The 25,935-nt window shown below is 51.7% G+C and overlaps 7 protein-coding genes across 7 annotated transcripts; 5 read left to right on the plus strand and 2 right to left on the minus strand.

Moving 5' to 3' along the window:
- Window positions 1-360: 360 nt before the first annotated feature.
- AYO20_01691 (hypothetical protein) lies at window positions 361-2,023 on the minus strand (the record flags this gene model as incomplete). Its single annotated transcript, XM_022639997.1, has 2 exons — window positions 361-1,752; window positions 1,823-2,023. The coding sequence occupies 2 exons, from the start codon at window positions 2,021-2,023 to the stop codon at window positions 361-363; spliced, it is 1,593 nt and encodes a 530-aa protein (XP_022503952.1).
- Window positions 2,024-2,493: 470 nt separating this feature from the next.
- On the plus strand, window positions 2,494-3,084 carry AYO20_01692 (hypothetical protein; the record flags this gene model as incomplete). Its single annotated transcript, XM_022639998.1, has 1 exon — window positions 2,494-3,084. One exon carries the CDS (start codon window positions 2,494-2,496, stop codon window positions 3,082-3,084), a length of 591 nt encoding a protein of 196 aa, XP_022503953.1.
- A 2,139-nt stretch (window positions 3,085-5,223) lies between these two features.
- Window positions 5,224-6,137, plus strand: AYO20_01693 (hypothetical protein; the record flags this gene model as incomplete). The annotated part of the gene is made up of 3 exons (XM_022639999.1): window positions 5,224-5,285; window positions 5,354-5,736; window positions 5,788-6,137. 3 exons carry the CDS (start codon window positions 5,224-5,226, stop codon window positions 6,135-6,137), a joined length of 795 nt encoding a protein of 264 aa, XP_022503954.1.
- Window positions 6,138-8,843: 2,706 nt separating this feature from the next.
- AYO20_01694 (hypothetical protein) lies at window positions 8,844-11,486 on the plus strand (the record flags this gene model as incomplete). The annotated part of the gene is made up of 4 exons (XM_022640000.1): window positions 8,844-9,876; window positions 9,935-10,060; window positions 10,112-10,180; window positions 10,228-11,486. The coding sequence occupies 4 exons, from the start codon at window positions 8,844-8,846 to the stop codon at window positions 11,484-11,486; spliced, it is 2,487 nt and encodes an 828-aa protein (XP_022503955.1).
- An 8,539-nt stretch (window positions 11,487-20,025) lies between these two features.
- On the minus strand, window positions 20,026-22,491 carry AYO20_01695 (hypothetical protein; the record flags this gene model as incomplete). The annotated part of the gene is made up of 1 exon (XM_022640001.1): window positions 20,026-22,491. One exon carries the CDS (start codon window positions 22,489-22,491, stop codon window positions 20,026-20,028), a length of 2,466 nt encoding a protein of 821 aa, XP_022503956.1.
- A 318-nt stretch (window positions 22,492-22,809) lies between these two features.
- Window positions 22,810-24,315, plus strand: AYO20_01696 (hypothetical protein; the record flags this gene model as incomplete). Its single annotated transcript, XM_022640002.1, has 1 exon — window positions 22,810-24,315. One exon carries the CDS (start codon window positions 22,810-22,812, stop codon window positions 24,313-24,315), a length of 1,506 nt encoding a protein of 501 aa, XP_022503957.1.
- A 201-nt stretch (window positions 24,316-24,516) lies between these two features.
- Window positions 24,517-25,455, plus strand: AYO20_01697 (hypothetical protein; the record flags this gene model as incomplete). Its single annotated transcript, XM_022640003.1, has 1 exon — window positions 24,517-25,455. One exon carries the CDS (start codon window positions 24,517-24,519, stop codon window positions 25,453-25,455), a length of 939 nt encoding a protein of 312 aa, XP_022503958.1.
- Between the last annotated feature and the right edge of the window lie 480 nt (window positions 25,456-25,935).

The following is a 25,935-nucleotide window of genomic DNA, read 5'->3' on the forward strand; positions in this document are numbered from 1 at the left end:
TCCTTATCTCCTCGTTGCAACTGCATCAAGACCTGAACCACTCTCTTACTTGTATAATTGCTTAGCAAGGGTTGCAAATGCTTTCTTCATCAGGTAGATAAACAATTAGAACAGGATGATGTGAGATTGAAAGGAGGAATTGCTGTTGGATTCCAGGCGTCGCGATGTCGATCGATCCAGTGCTGGTTTAGGCTAAGTGCGAGCTTGGCATGCTATTTGATTGACCATCGCTTGCTCAATGGCGTCGACGAGGATTTTGTCAAGGAGCATAATCGGATACTCTCATCACCATCATCAAATCTCTTCCCTCAGATCCTTGCCCGATCCAGGTACAAGTACATTTGGATTGTTATTGAATACCTAGTCGCTAAAGCCCTCCCAGCTCTCCTCTCCTTCCGGAGTACCGATAGCTTCGGCAGAACGCTGTGTTGTTCCAGAAAGCGAACGGACAAAGCAGCATACAAAGAATCCCATAGTCCCCTCATCGTCTCCTGGGTAGCACCGAATACATGCTTCGCGATCCCCCTCGCTCAAAGCGGAAACGGAGCTCGCTTCTTCCTCTGGCATGGTTATACCCCGATGCCTCCAGTCACGCATCCCTGAAGCTTGTTCTGCTTTCCGCAAGAGTCGCCATTTACCTTCCTTTGCAATACTGCTTTGTAGCACTCGGGAAACGACTGCCTCATTTTCCTGCACATGCACTGAACAGGTCGAATACGTGACTCGGATGGCGGCTGGGAAAGAAAGAGCATGCTCAACAATTCTGGTCTGCAAATTCGAAAGTTTCAGCAGTCGGGTGCTATCTGAGACAATGTCTTTCGTCTCCTCGGCTTCAATTGCATTGTGGACAGTCTCGGTGTGACCATGGTCTCTTTTCCTCTTCCTGGAGGACTTTTCAGAGGCTGCCGAGTTCGTCTTTTCAGATCTTGGGTCAACAGGTAACGCCAAGGCAGGAATATCTTCGCGCCCAACAATTCCACTGCCAGAGCAGCTCGGGTCAAGGAGAAGATGCGTGACTTTCCTGTACTTGCTGTCATGAGGGTTGAGGGTCAAAAAGTCACAACTTGGTTGAACTATCACAGCATCTGACCCGCTCTTCTGCATCATGCGTAATAATGTCTGCGACCGGTTGACATCCCGTTCACAAGCAAATAGCTTGCTTTCGAGCCTTCCACTTTTGACAAGCAGCGCCGCGAGATGAGAAGTCTTGTTTCCGGGCGCAGCACAGGCATCGATGCAGTCACCTATATCAGAATCGCTGTCATTTTCCCCGACCAGGAGATAAGCAGGGAAGCACGAAGCTTTGTCCTGCAGAATGAGTTTTCCGGTCCTGTAAGCTTGTGTTTGTGTCACATCTGCCTCTGGAGCAAGGGCGATTAGACCTGGCACATGCCGGTCGACAACCAGAACCTTTTCCGTAGCCGAGGAACCGGTGACCTCCGTGATGGTCGGTATCGCCTGGTATCCTTCAAAGGTCGTATCAAGCTCTTGTGTGAGGCTCGTCCTCAATGTATTGATGCGGACCCATCTTGGCTGAGATCGAGTTGCTCGCGGTCGTTCGGCCTCAAGACTGCTTCGCAGTTCGTCTAATGTGGCGCACCTCCTCCGCAGTCTGGCTTTTGTAAATTCCGCCTGCAGCCTCGCTTTGTTTCTTTCGATCGCCTGTCGGAGGGGATGTGCGGATGGTGCTGCGAGGCCCTTCTTCGAGAAGAAATGGTCGTGGACGAGAAGCAAGGAAAGGATTGGTGTCAACTATCAGGAAGAGCCCAGAGGCTAAGTCAGTCAGCAGAGACACGAAACTTCCTCGGAGAAAATCCCGAACCTTTGGTTCTTGAGCCAGGAGGTTTGCATTGTCGACAACTTCTTTGATGAAGTGGTCGTATTTTGCAGTCTCTGAAATGAGCGCGTAAATGTGCGCAGGCTTCGATTTCAACCCCTGTTTATTCCCGTATATTCGAGACTTGAGGGAACCTTCCTGGGCATTGGCCGTGAGCACCGTTTCTGCATCCCTGTAGAGAGACATCTAAGGGACAGTCGTAAGTGATCTGTACCGAATACAGGTTATTAGGTGTCTTGGAGAAGAATTCTAGGCCAGCTACGAGACATACACTTAGAGCCAATCATCGCCTCGACGTTGGCATCACATAGCCTACCCCCCCCCCCTCCCCCTCTTCTCTCCACCCAGGCTTGGCTCCAGTGATCAATGCGGCGTTATAACGCCAGGTTGAAGGCTCGTGGCCTATACCGTAATTTACACTCTATAAGGAACTATTCGCGATTATGTCGATACGGTCTCGGTAAAACTACTATTTTTTTTTTGGATTTTTTTTTTCTTTTTTGGATTTTCGCTCGCCACTGAACAAACGAGGCATGGTCGGTGTGAGTCAGTCACTAATTACGTGAACTCCGAGCATTTTTTGTTCATCCTTACGCCCCATTCCGCAACTCCTGTCATTCGGTCTTCCTCGACACTGAAAATATCCACGCCTCCCAATGGAAAAAGGTTACAGCTTCCTATTTGTGAGACCCCCAGGTGATGTGATCGCACCCAACGGCTTCCCTGCAGACCCCCGACCTCAGCCTCCAGTGGGACCCAAAGTGTTCCGTGATGCTATGGACATTCGCATCCGAGTCTTCTGTGACGAGCAAAATTGCGGCCTGGACGTAGAGTTGGACGAGGATGACCCGAGATCATGGCATTGGGTCTGTTATCACGCAACACGGGAAGGCCAGCTGGAGCCGATTGCGGTCGTACGGATCGTCCCTCCGCCCCATGGCCCTCATCCCAATGGCTTCAGCGACCCGAACGAAGAACCGTACGTCAAGCTTGGACGTGTCGCAACGTTGCCCGAGCACAGGGGAAAAGGCATAAGCCGGCTCCTCACCGAAAAAGCGCTGCAGTGGTCCTTTGAAAACAGGCATGAGGTATCTCCGGAGTGGCGAGGCCTTGTGCTCTGCCATGGTCAAACCTCTGTGGAAAAAATGTACCAGAAGCTGGGGTTTGTCACCGACGAGAGACTGGGTCGTTGGCAAGAAGAGGGGATCGAGCATCTTGGAATGTGGAGGCAGCTAAGGGACTCGTAGGGCACAAAGATCTGACTCGGAGGTATCTGTTTCTCTGCTTGATGTGCTCTCATTACCTGCCTTCCTTTCGTTGTCGTTGACCCGCCGACCGGCGCTTTGAGGGCTTATCGTGCGACCGTGCCTAGACTAACTGTCGCCCAAGCAAGGCATGAGTTATCTAATGGGTGTTGTCTGCATCGTTGAGTCGTAAGCTATGTTGCGGGTTTTCTCTCCAACCGCTAAGCTTGATCTCTGCACTTGAAGCGACAGTGCGGGACCCAGGATGTCAGTCGAAGCTGGGATTTGGCTGAGACATCTTGAAAATGCGGGGGTACGGGAGAAACGCTACTTCGACCAAGCAGTGCCACCAGGTGCTGAATGCAGCAGTTACATATTCAGCATTGATACTTGCTGTGGCTTTAATCCACCTTGCCTATACTGTATTCTACAGGGATAAGGAACCGACAAGGTGGGTATACGGTGCCAGGGACAAGCCCGCTTCGTCATGCATCTTTGGCTCAACACATGAATCCAAGGATCTTGTGGTTCGCCCTCGTGAGGAGACGGGTGTACCTAGGCTGTTGGCTGGTCGGGATGGATGAGCAAACGTAAGTTTGTGGCAAGGAAGAGACGTCGAACACAATTTTTTAAGGGGGATACCTCCAATCGAAGTGTGTAATGTTTATTGCGCAAATGCCAATGCACGTTGTAGGGCTCGACACGTTCTTTTCATCACATAACATCCCTTGGGACCAATGTATCCACGGAGTTGCCTTGCATATTCAAGGACCCACAGGACTGGACTGAGGAGGAATATCTGTGTAGGGATTAAAACCTTGTTGCACAATATCATGGGTAGTGAGTAACTGCAGGAACACAACTGGCGGTAAATCCGGAGGAGTTTGGTCTCGACACCAGAGGGCTCAAGAACCGTTCAAAACCGTGTCGTCCATTTGGATAATTGCCCATTTGGGTGGGCTTCCAACCATAGGAGCCGGATCCTCAGTTTCGAACCCATGTCTCTAGCCAGAGATGCATATGTACAATTTCTGTCCTTCTATGGTTTCCACCCAGGATGCCATCAGAGTCTCCGCCCCGGACTCAGAACTCGCTGATCGTATCGCCTCTTAGCTTCGCGCGCAAGTCCCATTTGCCCTATACCGCGGCAACATTCAGTCAGCCATCGTGGATATATCGTAGGCTTCGGTAGCCGCATGCTTGCAAACTTACATCTGTCTTCGCAAATGCATACCCAACGACCGAAGGTACGAATATGGCATACATGAAGGAAATTAAAGCTGTGCGCGGCGTCCATCGGAAGTATCTCCAACGCTCTTTGTTCAATTCTGTGGCTAGCAATCAGCTCCTTATCCCTCGGCTAGCTGGTACTTGTGCGAAGTGCCCACGAGAGCAGGAAAGGGTCCATGGCGGGGACAGTGACTTCGTCTGGGCGGAGGGGAGACGTACGGTTATATTTCTCGAGAGCGGGATCATGGCGGAGAGCTGTTTTAGTAACAAAGTCAGCGTCCCGCGCATTCTTTAGTCTCTGTGAGTGCTTGAGGTGAGTACATACGTGTTGGTCCGGCCATGATTTACCACTTCTTGAGTGTGAGGTTTTGTTTTGGTTAGGTAAAGTCGACACGCCTGCGATGTCAAGGTCGACTGGAGGTTGGATTGAGCTCAGTTACATGTGGCTTCGGTATCTTGGCGCCTTGGATTGTGGCTCGTGCTTTCAGTGGCGGTGCGGAATCTTTTACCGAGCACTCGGTCAGAGCTCCCCCTACCTGTACCATAATACCGTGGCGAACTACAAAGTACTTGATACATTCGTCCTTTACTACAGGCTTGCAGCTGCATTGGCGAGTGAACCACAAAATTGCGCTCACGGCTTCCACAATATCTCTGGGCCTCTTACTGGGCATCTCTCCATTCCACGCTTGACTCGCAGCACTGGTGGGGCCGAGTTGGTTATTGGCCTCAATTGTGATAAGCACCCTCTTTCAAGCTGACAACAAGGAGGCCCTCACTCCGTCCCGCCGCAGCTGACCAGAACACGAATCAACAAGGGCAGAGTATTCGCTTACTCTTGTACAGCCATTTTGGTGTTGACTATAGTGGCTGCAACGCCACCGATCTGGCTGCATTGTCCCTTGCTCTGAGATGGCCTCCCCTGCACCCGGCGAACACATGGCACCTGCGCAACCGAAGATCACTCTTCACTGGTGAGCAGCGAGACGTCTTACCGAAATATTCAATCTGCTTATTGAACGGCCGTTCTGACATAAGCTAGGCTTGAAGTCTCTCGTGCGCATCGAATCCTATTCCTCTTTGAGGAACTTGGTGTTGATTATGAACTCAAAACGTACAAACGGACCCAAGAACGACTCGCACCACCAGAGTTGAAGAAGATTCACCCCCTGGGTAAATCTCCCGTTGTCACTATCGAAACTCCAGGCTCGACCGCGCCAGTTATTCTGGCAGAGTCTGCAGCGATTGCCGAGTACTTTTGCGATTACTACGGAAAAGAGACCTCTCTGGTTCCCAGCAGGTACCAAGAAGGTAAAGATGGACAAATTGGAGGCGAGACCGAGTCATGGCTACGCTACAGGATGTTCATGCACTACGCCGAGGGCAGCCTCATGCCACTGATGCTGTTATCGCTGATTGTTAGAGGTTAGTATCTATAAATTTTCCACGTAGGACACCAGACACTGACCATACCAGGCATCCGGAATGCTCCCGTCCCGTTCTTCATCAAACCGATCACAAATAGCGTTGCTGGCAAGATTGAATCATCCTTTCTTCGGAGAAACATGAAGAACCATTATGACTTTCTTGAAGCCCAACTCGCAACGTCTCCAGACGCTGGGGACTATCTATGTGGGAAAGACATCACGGCAGCGGACATAATGCTTTCATTCCCATTGGAAGCAGGTCAGACCAGGTCAGGATTTGCGGAGAGTCAATACCCCAGAATCTGGGGATACATTGAGCGGCTGCACGAAAGAGATGCGTACAAGCGTGCGGTGGCCAAGATTGTGGCAATCGAGGGCGAATTCAAGACCACACTGTAAAATACAATGCGTAGCTATATAGCATGGCGCATGTATCGAGTAGACGAAGCGAGAAAACGGGATCTGCGCCATGGTACAAGAATTTCACTTGCTATTCTCCATGGAGCTTCGCAATCACCTTGAGCTCCATTGACTTGTTGGATCCTCGCCCCTTCCTCTGGACGAGACGTGATAAAACTCTCCAGCGCGGAATATCTGATGATGCTGGTTCGGGCCTGACCGAGTTGGCCCCCTGCCGCAAGGGGTTCTTACCCATTCCTTGATCATCTGGTCTGATATGTTTTACGGTGAATTAATCCAGCTGGACTCGCGTCTTGCTAATATCTCACTTCGTTTCAGGGTCGTTTCTAGGGGGATGACATAGGCAAATCAGGTGGTGTGGTTGATCTCAGCCGCACTGTCGCTCCAGATGTAGATCGACAAGAGTCTAAGCCGACCAACAACAAATAGTCAAGGCCTTGGTTCCAGGTTCTTGGGGGCGAAATTTCGGTGCTGGGGCAAGCGTGAGCCACGCAGGATTGGACATTATACCAGCACCGCCAATATTGCCCCCAGTGATGCTGACGCTCATGACATGAGTTTGGTTTCCTGGAGTGCAAGCACCTGGGAAGCGACGTGGCAGACGATATTAAAGATGGCGGTGGAAACTCTTGCAGATATAAAAGAAGAGCAGTTGATGGCCAAGTTTGCCCAGTGATCTGACGGTCCAAGTACCGCGGTGTGTCGCCGACCATCTGTGTATATCGCCAAATAGAAGGACCCCCTTGCATATGACCAGTATCCTAAACGGTTCGAGTAACAACACACTGGGTTTCTTGAAAGTCGACTTGAGGGAATGACATTTGGAAACCTCTCGCACAATCCCTTCTCCTCTCCGAATCACACAGCCACGTCCCGACCGCAAAGCCAAACTTCGTCTTCAAAGTGCCCCGAGGGCCTAGGGGTGGGTTTTCAAGGCTTTCAATTCTAGCACCATCTGCTTCTCCTGATCTCTGGGTCTCTCTTTTTGTCAACCCAATCCGGACCTTGTTGCGCGAAAATGCCATTGCCGGACTAGCGAACTCGTCGGATTGAAGCTCTTTGTTGGCTGTCCTCCCAAGTCCTTTGTTCTCCCTCGACACGAACCACGCACGTCATTCATTCATCTTTACCGACCCTCGGCTAAGTGAGAGGAACGAGGCCTCCACGTTTTCGACGCCGTCGTGAACCTAGCTCGCTTTGTCCACTGTCCCAAGCTAATATTACCGGGTTCATCAGAGTCACCCTACTCCTCCCTTGCTGTGGAACGTCTAAAAGAGGGTGGGTGACTGTTGCGCAGGCGGGACGGAAGCCGAAGATCAGGGGACAGACAGCCTTCTACTTGCTCGCTTTGTCGCAGGCTTGAGATCTGGCGTGTGTCTCGTCGTGAACGGCGGGGAGTGTCCCGACTGTCCGTTGGCGTCCGCCCATTTCCAGGCTGGTCGCGCTGTTCGCAGAGCGAATCTCGGAAACTCTTCCACCTACGAATAGGCTAGAAGCCTGAGGCTGGTGGCGTCCCGTGTGCTTTTCTGGCCCAGCTTCCCAGGCACCCAGGCTCGCGAAAGACCCAAACCCCCCTCTCCTGGCCCCTCCCCGGAGGCAGCTTAAGCGCCCGCCCCGCAGCGGGTAAGTGGAAAAAGAAGACGGAAAAGAGTCTTCTTTCTACCTGACCTTTTATTTCTAGTACGTACACAGCTACGTATGTATGTCCTCCTCATCACAATAAGCATCATCATATTCATCCATCCCTTTTCCTGTTTCCCCCGTCCACATCTCACATCTCCGACACTGACTTTTGATGGCGCCGGCTCTTGGTAATCGGCATGCGTCACAAGACTCGTCTCATGGGACTTGTCAGACCGCCGTGGCCAATGGAGCTGCCGTCATGCCTATGACTCAGGGCTTACTCATCGTACAGTTCAGCCAAGATCTTGCGCTCTTTGACTCTGAAGCACCGCAAAGAGTCCGCCAGGGCCACACCAACGACACACCAGAGACAAACCAGCGCCCGCCAAAGCCTCCTGATTGTTGCCGCCAGCCCTTCTCCAGTGATCTCCAGAACTTGGAATCCATCCTCGTCCTTCCCGAGCCTGCTTCCCAATTGCGGAGACCGCCACAAAGAAGGCCCAGTCGCTGTCACCAGTGGGAAGCGGGAAGGGGAAAAAGTCAGAGAAAAGGAAAAAAAACAAACAAAGCTTTCCACGACCCACTGCCCGCCCTGACATAGAGCCAAACGCCCACACCCCCCTTAGCCGATGGTCCCCCTCGTGGGCGCTCCTAGAGCTAGCTGTGGACACCCCCTTCAACAAAGACCTGGTTCTGTTTAGCCGGAAGGCCCCGTACGAGTGGCATTTCGGGGGTAAGGCCGTCTCTGCTGCTACCAAGGGACGCTGCTTGGTTGCTACTGCGTTCGCACGCCCCCCCCCCCCGGGATCTTGCTGGTGCTGGTGCTGCTGGTGCCCGAAGCCTATGCCAGTGGGCGTGGTCCCAGCGCCAGCGGTAGGAGTTGTGGGCTGATTTCCTCAGCATCCGCCGAGCCTCCTCCAGTTCGGTGTACCCAAAAGAGCCATTTCAATCTGAGTGATGACGGACCCACATTCGACATTCGCCTTTCATCACAATCATGTTACTCACTCGGATACGACGACTGACACCAACCTGATCTCCCCAGCCATCTCGATTTCGCCCATGTCCAATGGTCGTCGTACGGGGGCTGCCAGTACCATCACCGCGACTGTCACCGGTATTGCCAACGGTCCCGGTCCAGTTCCAGGGCATGGTCCAGGCTCCAAAGCTACTAATCACCCCCATACCACACTCAGTGCCCGCGCCTACACGACTATCTCTGACCCTGATGCCGAGCCTGCTGACGCCGCTAATCCTTCCCCAGACACGCGACCTGTCTTCCTCTCAGAGGATTTAGAATATCCTACCGTCACTGTACATGATACAGACCCTCAACACCACCTAGCGGCTGCCTCTACTCATGCAGCTCCTGCCGCTAGCTATACCCTAGGCGTCCCAAGCTTTGGTTCACAGCCCTGGGCTGCTCCTTCTGGCCCTTTTCTCGATTTCGCGCCTCAGCCAATATATGAGCCTACTGGCGAGTTGATCCACGAAAACATTCATACCTTTGACGAGTTCGACGCCCCTTCCATTTCGAGGTTTCCAATACCTCCCTCCACCACTCCGAAGAATCCGCCACCAACAACAAGCAACTTGGCCGACGTGGCCACCACCGCCAATGGTAATGGTTCGGTGACGGCCTTCATCCCGCCTTTACTTCCTCGATCTGCTCTGAAACGAAAGTCTAGCTCTGTTGCAACGACCCCGACCGAGTCTTCCGGCGACAAGAAAGTGAGAGTACAACCTGGACCCGGACCCGAATCTGCCGTCGCAAATAATCGCTTTGTCACCTTTGAGCGGATGTCAGGCGTCGGACCAACGTCCCCTGATGAAGGATCTACCTCTTCAGACCTCCCAGCTGGCTCCAGGGCAGCTCCAGGTGTATCTGCTGGTAATCGCAGAACCCGACAGTCCTCTGGCTCGACACCTAGACCATCAGCGTTTGCTACAACCTCGTCACAAGCCTCGACCCGGCAAAGAGGGACACGCCCTCCCTCTGGTCATCCACCCTCGATTCTCCCTCCCGAGAAGGTCTTTCCCATCCAGATAGGATCCGATTTGTTCAGGTTATCGGGTGCCTCAATATCTTCCGACGGTATGAATCTTGGTCAGCAGCGAAATATCCGGTTGCGGAAACTGACCATGCTAAATAGCCCCGTCGTATTTCACTCAGTTTTTCGAGGAACAAATCAGACAGAATGAGGAATCTGGCGGAGTCAGGACGTTGTATATCGATCGAGATCCTGCGACTTTCAGAGACGTGGCGAGGCATCTACAAGGTTCGGTCACTCCTTCTTGACCTTTTGCTTGCGTGCTAACTGTTGTTGAAGGCTACTACGTCAAACCAGTAGATGGGAGCCACTTTGTAAAGCTATTCGCAGATGCTCAGTTCTACAGCTGTATGTTGGTGCGATATCTCTTTGATCGATGCTGATGGTTTCTATAGTACCTCGCCTGATAGATCAGCTGTTTGAGTCTGAAATCTTCATCCAGATCGGAGAACGACATTTTCAGATCCCGAAAGACATCTTTTCAGAACCTGGAAATTCCCCAAACTTCTTCTCGCTCGGCTTTGCGGTTTTCTTCTCGACACCTGGAGAGGTTTTTCCCGGCCTAGACCGTCGAGGGCTTCTTCGTCCTCCTTCGATAACTCCACCCTATGTCCCTGGGCGATCTGCTGAGATCTTTGCAGAACTGTTACATCTTTTACGAGGCTACCCTCTCCATATCAGGAACGAATCACATCGAGCCGAACTACTACGAGATTGCCGCTACTTCCACTTGAGGGGTTTGGAGCAAAAGATCATTGCCCACGAGATCAGCTATAATTCAGAGAGACAAAAACAGGAGATTTGTCTGCGGCTGGAGGACGTTAAACCCTCGGGCGTGTCTTACACCAGCGACGATTCCCTAGGAGAGAAGTCTTCAACTGGAGGATGGGTTTACTACGCGAGGCCCTTTGTAGACGACACATCCTACGAAATGGTCGTCGAAATTGGAGGTGAAAGCACCGTCTTGGACCTGACAGACATGCGAGCAGATTTCCACGGGTTGGCAAAGGCCCGTGTGTCATCCTTGTTCCAGGTCGTGGCGAACAAGATGAACCTGCCAACAAATGCGCCCCTGGGACTCATGATGTTATCGGGAGGAAGAACCTCGCAATCGGCAAGCCCTGGACACACACCCCTCAGCGAAGACCGTGTGAAAGTGCGCTTCGAGACTGCAACAGACATAATGCTGGACGGAGAAAGCTTTGAAATCGACTTTGACAGTTCCATGGGTCAGGTTATGCTCCACGGGCCCTCAACTGCGCCCAGCGAATCGGAGTCGGAATCGGATGTCATGAGTGAAGGGACAACAGTCAAACCAGGACCTTCTATGGCTACGAGCCAACAGCGTCGACCTCAAACGAGACAAACACCAGCAGGAGCTACCTCGCAGTCAGCTGCAGGCCGTGCATCCTTACCGATCGCTCCAATCCAAACGAGCCGACTTACAGCACCCACTGCGAAGAAGAGGAAGAGACAGAGCAGTCAGGGGGAGCTCGGGGAATGGACCATCCGTACAGGACAGTGGCGATTGCGAGTGCAACCCAATTCCCAAGACTCGATACGAGGAGGATTCGAAATAGTTTTCATTGGAGTCAAGATCGACGCTTTCTCAAGCGAGCGAGCAAGGAACGCCAGACGGGCATTCCTCAACTGAATTCACCGGTAACTCAGCATTCTTTCCATGGTGTCACCTTGTCCTCGCGACAGCCTCGAGTTCCCTTGTGACCACCTACGACCTCACCGCCTTCCCCGATTACTTAAGCTGGGTGGCATTACGCCACACCGACGCTTGGCAAGCACGTTCCTTCGTCGTTTCTTACCATTTTGGGCAACTGCCCCAGGCCGACGGATTGAACAATCATCGCCTTGTTCGCTTCTGCCGCCACAGCAACCTCCGGAAGTTCGTCCTGTGTTTCGCCAGAGTCTGTATTCGGTTCTTGTGGTCAGGGACCGGAGCAGATACTAGGCAAGGCCGTGCTTGAGCGGAGCAGCCTGCGAGCTCAGCAGCTTCGCCCACCCTCAACCACACCTCACCTCACCTCATCTGACGTTACAACTGCATGACATGACATTACATTACTCAACAATGTGGGTAGTGACTGCCTTATTTTCTCCCATATATCTCGGCCTCTCTCATTGGATGGGCTATGTTCAAACAAATATAGCCTATTTGTCTTCGATGTCTCGCGCGTGCGGTATACTCGTATTTGATGTGGAGCAAAATCAAAGGATCGAGAACTGGAAGATCGGCTCCTCTGAACGAGATGGCAAAATATCTTGGCTGTTCGTATATGCGTCCCACTCCTCTTGGCTGACTTCAAGCTGTGCTCCCCTTGGATCTCTACAGCATATTTGGATGCTAGCGCATAAAATCGATTGCGCTGTGAGTGCCATGCTGGAGTGAGACCTGACAGGTCACGGTGACTCTGGTTCCGCATGAAACCTCGCAGTCCGACCTTGCATCTATTGTGTACGATCCCGGTCTGCACGAAAGGCTGAAGCAGAAGGGGTCAGCTTCCTAATGGGAGAGCAATATACCAAAAGAGATTTTGGTTCAACTCGACCGCCAATGGGAAGGGAAATTCGGACTACCTCGAGGTACTTTGCACACATGGGGTAGCCGCGGCTGCGGAATCTCGGGTTCCGATGCAGAGGGTGGAAGCATGTGCGTCTGGTATCACATTAAGGCGACATAAATGGGGCCGGAAGGGGAAATGCCAAAAAGAATCGGTGGCATACCGTCAAAAACGTGGCGTTCAGCGAGGCGACATCGACCTCGTTGGTGAGAATCTCGCTTATGCGAGGACCTTGCACTGTCTCGCAATGTCGGTCCCCACAGCTGCTCGCTTGCGCCAGCAGCAGCGTTTCTTACCATTTCTCGCATCTTGTTCCAACAACCCCTCGATTGCAACATGTGCAGACTTTCAATGATGATAACGTGACTGATCTGTACATTGGGGGAGCTATATCGAAAAGAACTTGAAAGACTCGTGTCGCTTTGCGCTCGCAACCCACAACATTCGACCAAGCTGCGATACTGAGTGTCGGAACTCCGTGACTATGCCCTATTTCGGGTTTCAAGGGAGGCAGGAACCAAGCCAGCTGAAAAGGAATCAAAAATATTGCGTGTTGAAACACCAGTGGAGCTCCTCCATTCTTGTTGTTTTCTTGGAAGATTCCTGCAAATCCAGAGGATGGGTTAATCGAGACCTGCATTCTAACTCGAGTCCTACTTCCGAAGCGCCCCGGGCCGCGGGCAGACGACGTCACTCGAACAAGCAAATGCCGGTAGTTGACTCAATGAACCGTGGCGACTCAACTCCGACAGTGCTATCTGAAAGAGCTAGAATATCGAAAACCGGCCCCTAAAGCAGAAAATGGGGTCTGTTTGAACGCCTGTCGAGCACCAAGCACAGTTGGATTCGTCAGCAAGGCAGAGTGATAAGGGGCGGCGGGCCTGCTCTCAGTCGCTGACGCCGTACGAGCCACTTACGGTACACGATTCCCATGGACATAATGGAATCTTTGCCTCCAGCCGACAAAAGATGCAGCACTCGTTAGGCAAGGCCGTACGCGAGAGCTTCTGAGTTGGTTGGTATGATACCAGAATACCTGGGACCTGGGGACTGGATTCGGTGTCTTTCTCCGAGAACCATTGACGGCCGGTCCTTGTTGTCCGACCTGGCCTCTGAGAGACAGGACGGGATTTGCTGTTTACAGAAGCATGGCAGCCAGCACCAGCACCAGGCACCAGGCACTTCCATGTTGTTGTTTTTCCCCCGGAAAATGATTGCAAAATGACTCGCGCATGGCATTGCATTGCATTGGATATTGTAGCATCTACATCTACATTGCATCAAACATCATGCCACATCATGTCACACCACATCGCATCACATCGCATTGCTCTGACGACGAGGTTGAGACCTCGGTCCATATTTACATACATAATTGATACACGACGATTAATTTCCAAAAGAGCTAACAAATAATAACATCCTCAGTCTACTCGTACTCGTACTCGGGAAATGCCCAAATGTCCAAGTTCGCCACTCAGGACGGTGTCAGCGCCCATCCGTTATTCAAGTAGCTAGGCCGGCCGGCTGGCTATTTATTGGACCCTCTTCGACCTCCTGCCTCTTTGGACAACGACATAATACCACATAATACCAAGAGATACCTACGGGTAGTTGGTGGCTGTTATACTAATAAGGAGTGCAAAGGCGAGTTTACCAGGCAAGTCTCCGTCCGTTTCTGGGGTCAAGACTCTCACCCCCCTTATCTCCCTTGCCTCATTTGACAGAAAGGCAATCAATCCCACAGCGACGGGCATTTGTCACCCTCCCCATATGCAGAACGAGTACGAGTTGGATACTTTGTGCGGAGAAGCCCAACTCGCGATTTGGTTTGCGGGATTGGAATTTGTCGCTCAGAGACCATTTTTCTTGCTTCAAGTTTCAGGTAGGAAGGGAGGCAATGGGCTTCTGCAATGCTACAGTGTCGCGGTCGTCGCATTTCCTGACTGAAACCCAAGGCTTGGGGGTTTTCCGAAGGGTGTCGGGCCTTACCTGACTCTGACAGAAATATTACTGCTTCGAGCAATTTTGAATGAATGAAGATTTAGGCGCATCACTGGTCAATGAGGGAACTACTTCCCCTCCTGACCAGATAGTCGCTAGTCTGGTCACCGAGACAGAACGGTCCGGTGGTTTTAACACCCCGAAATCCGCTGCGGCTTGCAGTAGGAACAAGCAAAGGGCGGAAGAGGGAAACGCTGACCAAGGTAGGATTGGCCTTCAAATACCACTCATATAGGTGGATGGGTGGGCCCAAGATCCAGCTCGGTCGAGCGGCGACTGAAGCAGGTTGAGGTCATGTAGGAGCGGGCGAGGTGAGGTGCCATGAGTGCTTGTGGTGATGCGATGAGGCTGTTGAAGGTCGGACAGGAGTGACACATGGGTTTCTCGTAACAGCATCCTTCTACACTCGCTTAAAGGAGCGGATATGCAAGGGTCGTGGTCGGGAATGGTGTCGCGCGGTATCCGCCTGTCGATCATTTAGTATAAACGAGGTCAGCCTCCGATTCTGGAAGATGCATTACAGCTGGTAGCGAACACAAGTCTGCATTTTGTGGCGTGATATTCTGGTTGGACCACCGGAGCCGCTGTTATGTAGGAGCCGAACTTGAAGAGTCAACAGTCGCAGTGGTTGGCTCTAACGGCCTCCGGAACTTGAGCAAGTAATTATTATTCATCAGGCATTGCCCGATGAGCTTTAGTTTCCAATTGTTTGGGATGAAGCCGGGGGGAGGATATGCGGAGTGGTGATTACGCAAGGTCTGCTAGAGGAAGCACCAGAAGAGCCCGAGTCCTTGAGGGAGAATTCTGTCCTTTGAAGCTCGTGTAATGTGCACTGTACGTCGCCTTCGCTAAACTGGATGGCTCGTTCATATTGCATTGATCAGTCCCGGAAATTAGGAATCGCACAGCAAAAAACCAAGCCGCCTGCGCCCGACGACATCAGTCGCGCGGGCGATGGCTGAAGCCACTAATCATGCTGTAATCCTTCAGCCTTCTCTTTCGTACGAGTAGATAGACGGCGCTTTCCTGGTCGAAGAGGGCGTGGAGCTGCTCGTATTCGCTCATGACCACAACTCGGAAGTAGAGTTGATTCAACCTCTGCTGGGGCAGGTCCTGCGTCTCGGATAATACATACCGCAAGAAGATTCAATGCTGAAATGAGGCCGGATAGTCAGCCATGCTTGCGCAGCAGATGAGGTAATGGTCCACGGGACGACGTTTCTGTGGAGCATCCTTTGAATCTCGCAACTCACTCACCCGAACAAGCTGATGACCTGAGATTTCGCCTGGACGCTCTCCAAGATCCACCATGGTGTCAGTGGAGTCGGTTTGGGCAAGCGTGGCAGGGTGACTGCGGTGGACGGTCTCATTTGAATAGCTCCTTGCACTGTAAATGAGCACCGGGCGTCAATGTAATTGTCGGTTACATGCAATCCCTCTGAGTTCGTGTAGAGGTTACAGTTCTGCACTCATTCTCTCCTCCATGTTGTGATCGAAGGATCAATCCGGCCGCTTTGCCTGATTGTGGGCTCCAATGATAGTCGGGTTCTTCACAACCTCTTGAGGAAACGCGTAGCCCCTAAGACTTCAGCCTTCCTCACACAGCCGGCCATTTATTCACTATTTCCTTCCTGGTGTTGTTTGAACATGTTTTGAAACCTTTCCGAGCCATCTCACAGAATGAGCGCTACATCCTTGACTGCGATGGCAGGGAATGCGGTATTCGGGCTCTTGTCAAAAACTTGTTGGGTCGTCCGTGGGACATCCGTCTCGAACGGCGTACCGAGTTCCCAGAGGGGCGTTGCAGCCCGAGTCCGCCACACGATGGACGAACGTGGAATGATGGATCCACGGGAAGATGCGAGATGAGAATTGCTGGCTGGTCCAGGGGATCTAAGAATTTGGATTTTGAGGTATCGCTGACGCACGAAAGCCTCAATCTGACAAGTGTTTGTTTGGGCCAGGATATTCTTCGGAAGTTTCGTTGAAGTGATATCTGGAGAGGGTTGGCTGAGACGAGTCTTCGTCTGACCCGTTCAAACTCTCGCAAAAGTTATCTTCTCTCTTTCTGGGCATAGCTCTTTGTGTTTCAGGTAATGCCGATACCCAAGGTGGGAAGTAAAAGCGCCAGTCATGGGTGGAGCGGGAGAAGACGGCAGGGATTAAATCGATGGGTACTGGGTGCAGCTGAGACTTCGTGTCCGTCGAGGTAGAGCTGGATTCGTTGCACAGGAAGAGCGATTTACAGCCGGGTGACTGCAAAGATGAACGGCGAGCAGGGAAAGAGGTAGTTTCGAATCGACGAAGGGCCCATTGACTCGAACATTGAGGTGGAAAAACCTTCAAATGCATCATGGCCAAAAAGGTTCACGGGAGCGTCTTGATGAATTTGATTCCGTCATTTACCAAGGCTGCTCTTTCTCTTGTGAATTTCGTCTTGCAGCAAGCGATGACAAGGGCAGTCTCGTTCGAGATCAAGATATGTGACTGAACATCTGGGGAATTCAACATTGGCCTCTGAGTTTTGGCCTCTGAGTTTCATGATAGACCCCGTCGTCTGTGGTGTGTGCATAGGGATTCCAATCCTACGTTTTGTCGCCATTACAAAAATAATATTGATACCACCTTCCACATCCTCAATACAGTGGAATGAAATACTCTACTGAGGAATTTCGTCAATTTTCCACGATTTATAGCCGATCTCTACCATGTCGTGCACGATCCTGTTGAGAAGGTCCAGCCGGAGTATTCAACAGAATGTGTATATACATGAGCCAACGCCGTTTCAGGGAAATAGGTATGTGCGCAGAAACTGGACCATGAGGACAATTTTGTTGCTTCACATAGCAGCTCTTAACATGGATGTCTCTTTCGTGCAGGGCTTCAAAGTGTATGATGTTGCGAAGAGTCGGCAGTGAACACACGGACAAGAGATATTGTATAGAGGCCCACAGTTCTTTACTTCGAAAAGCAGCATTCGCCAAAACGATGGCACGCCATACACCAAAAAGAGCATTTCGTACCAAGCTCATAAGGATGGTGCTACTCTTAGATAGATGAGAGGCCCAGGCTCGAGAATCGAGGTCTGCGTCAGGGAAGTACATGACCAAGGGAAAGCATCTGTTGCTGACAATTGAATGTGATAGCCAGCCAGTAAATGACAAGACAGCGACTTGGTTACCTCTGCTAGCCTCTCATCTTGTTGGCTGGCTGGTTGGTTGGTTGGATGCTTGCTCGTCGAAACCTCTTGGAGCGAGGTCGGAGAAGGACGGTACTATGTAAGGCCGAAAGGAAGAATGGTTGATTGTCTTGCAATGACACGAAGCTTTCTCCCTATTCAGTAAGTTGTGATTTCAAGAAGTGGAAAAGTGCCCTCGCTAGGTGAAGAAGAACCTGTTGAGTAGATGGGACATGGTACTTGGCCGAATCCTGTCCGTACTTGATGGGGCCTAATACAGTCTGCAATAAAACCTGCTGGCTGGGGTCCAGGAGCATCGACATGCTTCACGAAGCCTGCTGCCCCTAGCGACTTGGTCTGTCTTACATTAGCTGACACTCGGTTGCATGGCAGCCACTTGGAGCATAAACCCGGACAGTTCACTTTACTAGAATATCCTCTTCTGTCATCCGAGACCTTCCTGCTTGATACCCTCCAACCATGTCGGTCACAACAGCTGGGCTTCGTGTTGAATCATTTCTTTGGAACAAGTCGCAGGGTACGGTAGGCCTTGAAAGCGTGCAATAGGACGAATGGGTCGATGCACCCGCCAGTCAGATTCGTGCCCGATCTCCCAGAATAACTCGATATTGACTAAGTCGCATGTTGGGGAAAGTGAAATTGGCCCACTGAGGCTGTCCGTGACCTGGCTTGATGCAAGCTCAACTCAGCAAGTCTAGCTATGTCACCACCAGTCACCATGTGGATATACGAAAGAGCACCGCCTGCACACACTGCAGAGTTAGCCAAAGTTGGCGGCCCTTCGGAGAGGCCACGACTGTGTTCCGAGGGCCGTTTTTCTTTGGTGCATTTGTAGTTAGGCTTCGCAGGAATTGTTTGATTTTACGTTAATTCGACTGCCAGATCCGGTTTGGACGGGAGGTGACCAATATCTTGCTAATCAGCCCAGTCTGAGATCGATGACGATCGAGATTGTCGGCACTTGTCGACTTCACTCAGGGGACTCCACAAACCTGGCAGCCATCTGGGCCTTTGGGAAGATGCCCACCACGGGTAGAGGTGACGGGGATATCGCCCAAACAGACACTGGAGCCATCTCGTCACCGTCTTTTTTAGACTGATCGTCTCAAATGGCTTGCGTCTCGTTGGCCAGTCACAAAGATCAGAGACCCGGTCACCTCGTCTGCAGGGTAGCTAGGCTGTGAGTTCGAAGGATGTCAACAATTGACGGTCGGTGGTTGGAGCGCAGTTACGACATGGTACATGGCTGCATCCGCGTGACCGATACCAACAGGGTAGTCCTGCCTCTCGTGATATGTAGCTTCATTCTGCTGCTGAGTGTCTGAAAGCCTCGTGGATGATTTCCCGTTGTGGATGATGTCTGGAAGCAGCCCACAACCAGAGTTCGCCTGTTAACCCAGCCACCTGCGACGTGAGTCAGCCAAGACGAGACGAGGACGAAGACGCGATCCAAGTTGACATCGGAGGTAGAGACGAGATTGAGTTGCCGATGTTGGGGACATGATTGCCGACACAGCATGTTGCGGGTAAGGAAGATGGATCGGGGCTATCACAAGGATCGAAGCTGCTCTCTCTTAGTATCATCACGCTTCTCGATAGCCATGCAAGTCTTCTACTGAGACGGGGAACATACCGATCGTTTCTTGTACAGGAAACAATCCTGACAGGTCCGCAGTCATGGGAATCACAGACCATTCCGGATGTCCTATCAGCACCCTGGTCGATGTCCGCCTATCATATGACGTAGTATTGGATGTTTCAGACGAAGTGTCTGCTGGTTTCGAGGCTGGAGGAAAGGAGAGGAAAGTATTGAGGAGACTATCTCTGGTGTGTGTGAGTTGAAGAAACGCTGCTAGAACTCTCAGGACTGGGCTCTAAGGAGAGGTCGAGTGAGCTGAAGCGCTTCAGTCGCTAGCTCCGGCATCGTCCTGGAGGAAAAAATAGGTGTAGTGGAAAGACAGGCGTCAGTATCGCTCGCATTCCGCAAATTGTCTTTGGCGTAGCATCTGGCAGGGAATGTGAAGAGGTCGACGTCCATGTTCAAGGTTGTTGCGCCGCAGTGAGTCGCGACTTGGGTAGTTCACCCTCCACACCAACAGCAATGACACCCAAGGCTTCAAGGCTTCAAGGCTTCATCGAATGCACCTCCTGTCGCACGAATCCAAATCACTCGCCTTCCCACGATAAGATACCAGAGTCAAGAGGCGCTCTGGATGAAGCGAAAGTGAGGTTGTGGAACACTGCCGCCTGATAGAGGAGAAACGCCGATGAGGTTGTTCTACTCGTCAAGAATTTTCGGCAGATCGTATCCTTGATCCCATTCGTCGATCCGAAGGAGATTTCCAGGAGTACGAATAGAATGTGTTACTAGGGCTTATATAGATAATGTCACAGATTGACACATTCACCCCTGATTACTTGCCCAACACTTCTTTCTCTAGTTGCTGCAGAGCCGCTTCGTATCGCTTTTTGACCTCTACTCCCTCAACGCTCAAATGGAGTTTTGAAATCTTAGTCTGCCTCTTGATTGAAATGCCATCAATGCCTGTTCCCGATGTTGCGTGCTTGACTTTACCCCCGATCTCGCGCCAAAACCAAGCTGCTTCCCTATGTTCAAGGAATGTCCATGCATGGCCAGCTCTCCCGGCTCGAGCAGTTCGGCCCACTCGATGCACATATGTCAAAGGACTGTTCGGCACATCATATGAGATGACATGCTCAAGACCCGGTACATCCAGCCCACGAGAGGCACGGTCTGTCGCGATCAAGATTGATATCTTTGACCTGCGGAATGAAGCCAAGGCCCGTCGTGATGAGGCAGACGAGGCAGTGCTGCGCGTCAGGGTAGAAATTCGGGGAGCCAAAAGAGGATCAATGATCTGTAATAATCGAGAGAGTCTGGTAGCTGAGGCGGTCGACCGGGTAAAAATCAGTGCTCGGGCCACTGCTGGCGTCATCTGGCTTTCTGGGTACTTCTTTGAGCTGACATTGGTAGGTGTCAAGCCTGCGCGTGAGTCTGATTCAGTGTTCGAGTTCGAGTCCTGCTCGTCTTCTGAAGATGTCAGATCTTCTGAGTTGGATTCTGATGTCGAAGTGGAGTCTGACTCGACGCCCGAATGTAATGAAGAAATCCCAGCGACATCGTCCGCATTCAGCAGCTTCTGAGGTAGTGCGATATGATTGTGTAGAAGTTCCAGGAGATACAATGGCTTCTCGGCAGCGTCAGTGACGGGAATCACGGTTTCCTTCAAGGTCTCGGGAAGATGGACAACTTCGTTGTCTTTCTGCACCAACTCATCAACACGTTCAGGAGATTTAATGACCCCTGTCATCCTTGTCTTTTCTTGATTACCGCCCAGCACGATTAGTTTCGGGTTCCATAGCCCCAGAGCATTGAGCTTAGACAAGTCACGGGTCATGGTAGCGGAAAGCAAGATCTTGGTGACACTTCGTTTCGGTATTGGTATCCTCATGTGGTGGAGAATCTGGTCCCTCGTCAGAGTAGCCGCCCGTGACTCTAGAGCTGGCTTGACCACGGCGATCCATTCCTGGTAACTTTCGTTGAGCAATCTGTCTGCTTCATCCACAACGAGCCACTTCACATCATTGAGAGTGAAGCCCACAGTAGATTTGAGATGATCGACTAACCGACCGGGCGTCGTGATCAGCACATCCACCTTTGATCTATAGCGTGTGACATATCCCACCCACTCCATTGGGTCCGCATCTCTGACATTTTGGGCCAGCTTGGATAAAGAAAAATCGGTCCAGTCGATGGGTCTCGGTTGCCATCGCTCGTATTCCTCGGGGTCGTAGATCTTGTCTTCCTTTATAAGCAGATCTTGCTCCTCGGTGAGAGATTTGCTTCCCACGGCGGTCGCAAATTTAAGAGAAGTCCCGGCTGCACAAGCATCGCACAGATCACGTACCTGCTTTACGAGCTCCCGTGTTGGGACAACAATAACCGCCCTGAGCTTGGTACCTGGGATATCCTTCAAGTCGGCCACAATGGGGAGGACATATGAGAGAGTTTTACCAGAGCCTGTAGCGGCCGAAACACAAAGATCGCCTGAACGATGATCAGGGCCATTAAGTAATAATGGCAATACCGATGCTTGTATTGGTAATGCATGTCGTAGTCCTTGTCTTCTCAAATTTTCCGACAAGGGCTCTTGAACTCCGAGTGACTCGAAAGTTGAGGTTAGATCCAAAGGGACGACTAATGGGTCCTCTTGCCAAGGTGGAAGGATCGAGTAGGTTGGCTTCTCTGAGACTACGTCTATCTGTTTTGGTTGAGGTATGGGTTCGAGTCCATGGAGTTCTGTGGGCGTTTCATCTGGTGCCTCGTTGATCTTCGTTTCTGTCTGATCGTGTTCTCTCGCCTTTTCATACTTTGTGAGCAGTGCGCTATGCTTCTGTGCATACGCTGCAACATCTGCCTCTTCTTCTTGCTGTTCGTGGGTTTTACGCCGTTTTTCCTTCTTCTTGCTTCCTGACTTATTATGTGCTTCTTCTTTCCCATCTTTCAGGTGGGATTTGCCGTGTTGCAGTCCCTCCGAGACCTTGGGTTTATCTGTCACTGAAGTAGGCGGAGGCTCTGAACCCTCGGTAAGGCGATTTTTGTCCAAGCTTCGCCTCGCTGTCACTGTTGGAGGGTCTTCGGTGACCACACTGGCTTTGTTTGAAGCGTTGAGGGGAGGCGTGTCATCTTGTTGATCTGACGGTTTGGAGGTTTTCAGCTTCTTGCGCTTCTTCTCCTGCGTCGGGGCTTCTTGATGTCTTTTGCGCTTCTCTCCGTTCGACACAGGTTTCTCGGTGGTATCTGCGATGGTGGAAGTCCCTTTGGGAGAGGGCACATAGCGTGCATAGAAGCCAGACATGTGCTAAGAGAAGACGGAGGAAACCTCCTTTCCCGTGGTGTAGTCTCGAGCGTGGGATGAGAGAATTGGAGGTTCATGAATATTGGTCGATGAAAGTTTGGAAATTTCGCCGGCAGAATTTCCTCACCGCCTTCGGGCTTGCGATGCCCCGAATTTCCCCTTTTTTCTGCCTGCATCTCGTGTCGGCCATGAGCAACAGCGATATCCATACGCCAAACAAGACGCAATCGCGAAAATCATTGATGGCTCTGATTGTCGAAAGTGGCATGTCTTCCTCGGGGCTTCAGCAAAATCGGATGAGACATATACCTGGTCACTATGCCTTACAACATTGCGATGGTCAGCGACTTCTTCTTCCCCCAACCGGGGGGTGTGGAAAGCCACATATACCAGCTATCTTCGAAGCTGATCGATCGTGGCCATAAGGTCGTGGTGATCACACATGCATACAATGGCCGCACGGGGATTCATTACTTGACGAACGGACTAAAAGTCTACCACGTTCCCTTCCTGGTCATCTACCGAGAAACAACCATGCCCACGGTGTTCTCGTTCTTCCCCATTTTCCGCAACATCGTCATCAGGGAAGAGATCCAGATTGTTCATGGTCATGGAAGCTTGAGCAGCTTCTGTCATGAGGCTATTCTTCACGCTCGAACCATGGGCCTACGCACCGTTTTCACCGATCACTCCCTGTTTGGATTTGCTGACGCTGCTTCCATCTTGACGAACAAGCTACTCAAGTTCGCCCTAAGTGATGTTGACCATGTCATCTGTGTCAGCCATACCTGCAAGGAAAATACCGTTCTTCGAGCGTCTCTTGACCCGTTGATGGTGTCAGTGATACCGAATGCCGTGGTTGCCGAAAACTTCCAACCCAAGACATACGTCTCCAAGTCCGACAACAATACCGGATATATGAGACCCAGGCCACTTCCACAGCGCCTCGGTCCTGGAGACACAATTGTGATTGTGGTGATATCCCGACTCTTCTACAACAAAGGAACCGATCTTTTGATTGCTGCCATTCCAAGAATCCTTGCCGCACATCCTAATGTCCGTTTCATCATCGCCGGCTCAGGGCCCAAAGCCATCGATCTAGAACAGATGCTCGAAAGGCGAATGCTTCAAGACAAAGTCGAATTGCTCGGCCCTGTGCGCCATGAAGAAGTCCGTGACGTGATGGTCAAGGGGCATATCTACTTACATCCAAGCCTGACTGAGGCGTTTGGGACCGTGATTGTGGAGGCCGCGAGTTGTGGGCTGTACGTGGTTTGTACCAGAGTCGGTGGGATACCTGAGGTGCTTCCAGCGCACATGACGACCTTTGCTAAGCCTGAAGAGGACGACTTGGTTGTGGCGACTGGTAAAGCTATAGCTGCCTTGCGCTCGGGCAAGGTGAAAACTGAACGCTTCCACGATCAGGTCAAGATGATGTATTCCTGGACCGATGTTGCCCAACGGACGGAACGAGTATATGATGGCATCACGGGCGCGATTACTGAACAAGAGTTCTACGGTCAACATGCAAATGCCCCTTGGAGTGCCTCCCGTGTCCGCGGTTACGCACTGATCGACCGACTAAAACGATATTATGGATGTGGTATATGGGCTGGGAAGCTATTCTGCCTCTGCGTTGTCATCGACTATCTCATATTTCTGTTCCTGGAGATCTGGGCCCCGAGATCACGAATCGATATTGCACGATCTTGGCCACGAAAGCCCTTCATCAATGATAAGAACAAGCCGGTGGAGAATGGTACATACCGTCGACGAGGCACAGATGTCATGGATCGACGAAATGGTAGCCTCGTCATGCGATGAAATGACACCGACATATTCAAGGAACGACCTCGGATCGGAAATGCCCCCGTGATTTGTGCCCCACTGCCGGAGAGCGATATTCGAGAACGGGTGAGCTTGCATTGGCGCGCCTCCACAGAGGAGCAGGAATAAATCAACTGTTGAGAGCACATAACACATTTGAAAACGTACTCAACCCACCAATAAGGAAATTCTTTCAACATGACTTGGCCAGCCTTGCCAAATCGCGCTGCTTATCTGGCGATCAAGAATGGAAAGCGTCGAAATGCGCTTTCTCTCGCAGTCCTGCGGGATTTACGTGATCAACTGCACGCATACAACAGATCACCTGTTGACGGCCGGGTGAGAATACTTCCTCCCTTCAAACCGGGAATACTGGAGGACTTAGAGACGGCAGCAAAAGCCGAGAATTCCGAAGCTGCAAAGGAACATGGATGGCTCCTGGACATCGAACGCTGGCAAGAGCATCGACAGGGACTACCCAATGTTATCGTGCTACGAACTGAGGGTTCTGTCTTTTCATCAGGCCACGACCTGGGCGAGCTACGAAATCTGAGCCACGACGAAGTAAAGGAGACATTCGCCCTCTGCGCCGAAGTCATGTCCTTGATCAGGCGCTCTCCGGCCCCAGTGATTGGGGTTATCCAAGGCCTGGCGACAGCTGCAGGGGCCCAGTTGGCTCTAACAACGGATCTCCCACTGGCATGTGCTTCAACTCAATTTCGCCTGCCTGGAGCATCGTTAGGGTTGCCATGCACATCTCCGTCCACAGCCGTCTCGCGCAGACTGGGACATACGTTTACGTACCGGATGCTGGCCCTGGCCGAGCCAGTCCGAGCCGATCAGCTCCCAGGAGGGGTAGTTGAGGTGTGTCCAGATGAGGCAGCTCTAGAGATGCGGGTAGCCCAAATAGTTAGTCAGTTATCAGAGAAGACGGCGGCACAGCCACAGGCGCTGGGCAAATGGGGATATTGGACGCAGTTGGGACTGTCTGGGGCTTCCTCTACTTCCGGAGGAGATGGCTACGAAGATGCCGTGGCATGGACTGGCAGGCTCATGGCGCTTCATGCAAGATCTGCGGATGCCAGGGAAGGTATCAATGCCTTCTTTGAAAAGAGAACACCTGTGTGGAAGCTCTAAGCCTCCACGATTCCTGCTTGTCCGCAGCAGTGTCTCCTGACATAGGATGATCTGATCGACCTAGTGGGATGGTCCCAGTCGATTTCAGCGAAGGACAGAAGAAGCCATCGCAACAGGTATCCATCTTGTGTAGTAAATGATTGCCAGATGTGGAAATCTTTCAGCTGACCGAGGGTTCGAGACCTCAAGTTGAAGTTGCGATACTAGGTACTCAGATTAGTTAAACCCACACACCATGCAGGTGGCGAGCTGCTCCGAACCTAGCGAGACCTGCCCACCTTTTAGGAACCTTTTGGGGCTATTCTGAGTTCCAATTGGGGCACCCCCCCCCCCCCCACCCCATTACCCGCCCAGAGCCCACCCCGCCGGTCAGATTCTCTCCCCTGTTTCTCCCGTTAGAATCAACCGAAGTGCCCCTCCTCCGCGATTATCGACAAAGTGAAGAAAAAAAGTTCATTCATACGGATTTACCATCGCCCC

The sequence above is a fragment of the Fonsecaea nubica genome (genome assembly GCF_001646965.1).
Source record: "Fonsecaea nubica strain CBS 269.64 chromosome Unknown Scaff7, whole genome shotgun sequence".
Taxonomy (NCBI): Eukaryota; Fungi; Ascomycota; class Eurotiomycetes; order Chaetothyriales; family Herpotrichiellaceae; genus Fonsecaea; species Fonsecaea nubica.